Source organism: Rutidosis leptorrhynchoides, chromosome 4 (genome assembly GCF_046630445.1).
Source record: "Rutidosis leptorrhynchoides isolate AG116_Rl617_1_P2 chromosome 4, CSIRO_AGI_Rlap_v1, whole genome shotgun sequence".
NCBI lineage: Eukaryota > Viridiplantae > Streptophyta > Magnoliopsida > Asterales > Asteraceae > Rutidosis > Rutidosis leptorrhynchoides.
This window is the reverse complement of record NC_092336.1, coordinates 142,559,846-142,563,559: the sequence shown is the minus strand read 5'-3', so window position 1 is coordinate 142,563,559 and position 3,714 is coordinate 142,559,846. Positions and strand designations below refer to the sequence as shown.

At 37.9% G+C, this 3,714-nt stretch overlaps 1 protein-coding gene across 1 annotated transcript; it reads left to right on the top strand.

The window, feature by feature from the left end:
* Positions 1 to 560: 560 nt before the first annotated feature.
* LOC139841091 (uncharacterized mitochondrial protein AtMg00810-like) lies at positions 561 to 1,829 on the top strand. The gene is made up of 2 exons (XM_071831323.1): positions 561 to 643; positions 1,400 to 1,829. Exons 1-2 carry the CDS (start codon positions 561 to 563, stop codon positions 1,827 to 1,829), a joined length of 513 nt encoding a protein of 170 aa, XP_071687424.1.
* The last annotated feature ends 1,885 nt before the right edge of the window (positions 1,830 to 3,714 follow it).

Sequence of the window (3,714 nt, the reverse complement as noted above, 5' to 3'; positions counted from 1 at the left end):
AATCTCATTTCTTATGTATATCACACATTGTTAATATACTTAGTGAGATACTTAATCATCATAATCTCATGTCAACCATATATATATGTCTATATATACCACAACATGTAGTTTTTACAATTTTGTAACGTTCGTGAATCGCCGGTCAACTTGGGTGATCAATTGTCTATATGAAACTTATTTTATTTAATCAAGTCTTAACAAGTTTGATTGCTTAACATTTTGGAAACATTTAGTCATGTAAATATCAATCTCAATTAATATATATAAACATGGAAAAGTTCGGGTCACTACAATGTACATGGCTCGACTCGTTGCTAATGGTTATAGTCAACTGGTTGACATTGACTGTGATGAAACCTTTAGTTCGATTGTTACACTGGCGACCATTCAGACAGTTCTCGGTCTTGTTATTTCTCGACATTGGTCCGTCCATCAGCTAGATGTCAAGAACGTGTTCTTTAATGGTAATCTTTCTGAGACTATCCACATGCATCAGCCTCCAGGGTTTACGGATTGAAGCAGGCTCCTAGGGCATGGTACCAACTCTTTGCGTAAGGATGGAACCCGAGGGTCGTGGGCGCAGATCCACTACATCCATCACCCGCAGATTTTTTGATGATCCATTAGCCTGCGAATCTTGGTTAACGAATTTTTTTTAGATCTATGCCCCTACCCACGGATATTCGCGGGTCGCAGGTGTACTCGCGGATCTTATTCATGAAGTATATGTAAATTAAGGTATTCAAAAATCAAAAATAAATATCATTACATAATTCAAAATGACATGAAAAATATCACTCAATAATATACCCATGTTTATGATATAATAAAACGAGAAAGCATATATTAATTATATTGTTTTGCTAATATATGTGAAGCTTCATTGTTTAAAATTAACAATCAAAATTTAGTTGCTAAAACTAATCATACAGTAGGTTGACGAACTATTAAAGTGATAGGTAAAAGTTAGATTTATTATAATAGTCTAATAAACAAAACAAACAACAACATGTTTTGATTATATAATACATGAGGAATGTAGAAACTTATACGTAGTACATTATTACCTATTGGCCATATATTCAAGGTGGCGATTTTCACCCATTTAGAACGGGTATGTCCGTGGATTATTCAAACGGGTATTACGGATAGAATTTTATTTGCAACAGATCTATTACATCATCATCCACCTGCGACCTATCAACGGGTACAAGATTACATCCATCGCCCACCCACGGGTAAAGATTTTTGATTTTATCTGCCCATCACGGGCACGGGTACCCGCGGATCTCGGATTTTTTTTATATCCACTGCCATCCCTAGCTTCGCGGGATATGCCTAAAGCGTCAATTTTTAGCAGAGCAGATGTGACACATATTTTTTTATATATAAACAGGGAGCTGACACTGCATATCTTTTACTATATGTGGACGACATGGTCAAAATTCTCGACAGCTTTTCTTCAGCAGTCCATTACATCTTTGCATCGTGAGTTCTCTATGACTGATCTTGAACTAATGAACTACTTTTTGGGCATTCCAGTTACACGTAACTCTTCTGGGATGTTCTTGTCTCAGAAGAAGTATGACGCATACATTCTTGAGTGTGCTGATATGACTGGCTGTCAATCGAGCATGACCCTAGTCGAAACCTGCTCCAAAGTTTTAGCCACGGGTCCCTTTGTTGCAGACCCGAATCTGTATCGCAGCCTTGCTTGTGCTCTTCAGTACATTACATTCACACGCCTAGATATTGCTTATGTCGTTCAGCAAATATGTCTTTTTATGCATGATCCACGAGAGCAACACTTTTTCGCCCTAAAGTAGATTCTCAGATATATTCGGGGTACACTTGACCTTGGCCTACACCTATACACATCCTCTAACTCCTCTTTGATAGCATACGCAGATGCTAACTGGGCAGGATGCCCCAATACTCATCACTCGACCTCAGGGTATTGTGTATTTTTGGGTAATAATCTACTATCGTGTTCATCTAAACAACAACAGACACCATCTCGCTCCAGTGCCGAAGTAGAGTATCAAGGCATCGCTAACGCCGTTGCCGAGACATGATGGCTCTGTAACCTTCTCCGCGAGCTCCATTGTTCTTTGTTCTCTGCAACCATTGTATACTGTGATAACGTGAGTTTAGTCTACATTTCAGGGAACCCGATACAACACCAGCGCATCAAACATATAGAGATTGATGTTCATTTTGTTCGTGATCTAGAGACGGGGCGTGCGTGTTCTACATGTTCCCTCTCGATATCAGAACGCCAACATCTTCACCAAAGGACTTACCGTTGTTCTGTTTGATGAGTTTCAGACTAGTTTGAGCAATCACAAATCTTCCGCTCCAACTGCGGGGGGCTGTTAGTTAGATTATTTATCCATTTACATATTTAGCCCATGTTCTATAAGGGCCATTTATTTATGTAAGCCCATTAGGTTTATTAGCATCTTGGGCTATTTATATTGAATATCATTGTAATCTACATTCATTCAGTTATCAAAACATAACGCGATGCAACATAGCGTTGTGGTCGTTTTTGGTTTCGTGTGTCTTCCACGCAAGTTGACACTTGTTTAACAATTGGTCTTATGAGCATTCGTATAGCTGAACATATTTACTTCTTATTTTTCTCTAATATTTGTTTCGATTATCCTTTAGAGGTTTTTGTCTTCACATATTATACATAATTTAAGTTTGACAAATTCTCATATATTAAAATTGTTGGGAATTTATGGACCCGAACAACAATCACCAATTCAAATTTGGTGATCCCATGAACAACAAACGAACGATAATAAATAAAAGTTGATAGAACGACATAAGAAATTACGTGGTTATATGCAATCGGTTAGATTGCTTTAGTCCACGGCCAACTAGAGTGATTTTATAGATATTTTCGTACATACACTTTAGGGTTACAATATGATGTATTTATAGGCATAAAACAACAAAGAAACAACTTGGGGAGCAAGAAAACACATTTTTCCTCGTCAGACTCCTAGATAGGCTTAAGCCGCGTTGCAGCTAAAGGAGCCGCGCCGTGGCTTAAAGCATGATTTCGACCACGACAGCTTTTCACTTTCGAACCTCAAACCAAGTGTTAAGCCGCGCCGCAGCTAAAGGAGCCGCGCCGTGGCTTAAAGCTGCTGCGAAATTCTTCTTTGTTTTTTATATCCTTCACACATCCAATAATATCTCACTTGAAGATAGTCAAAAAACATGAATCAACTGTTAACCCAAAGCTAACCATCTCAACCAAGAACGTCGAACCACCTTTTATACCGCCAATCAAAAATGGGACACGCAAACTCAACATCGCAAGAAGAGCAGATTTTTGATACAAGGCAACACTACTTGTCAAAATCTAACATCAATTATGAAGGGACCCGTTCATACCGATTATAAACGATTCACAATAGTTGATTTCATTGCGAGGTATTTGACCTCTAAATGATACATTTTACAAACATTGCATTCGTTTTTAAAAGACAAACTTTCATCACATCGAAAGTTGACGGCATGCATACCATTTCATAATATATCCAACTATAAATAACTTAATAATATTCTTGATGAACTCAACGACTCGCATGCAACGTCTTTTGAAATATGTCATGAATGACTCCAAGTATATCCCTAGAATGAGCAAATGCACAGTGGAAGATTTCTTTCATACCTGAGAATAAACATGCTTTA

Excerpts from the sequence above, each read along its gene's own strand:
- LOC139841091 (XM_071831323.1), top strand. The coding sequence starts at position 561 with ATGGAACCCGAGGGTCGTGGGCGCAGATCCACTACATCCATCACCCGC. Across the intron at positions 644-1,399 it reads CCATTAGCCTGCGAATCTTG|GGAGCTGACACTGCATATCT; the intron begins GTTAACGAATTT and ends ATATATAAACAG.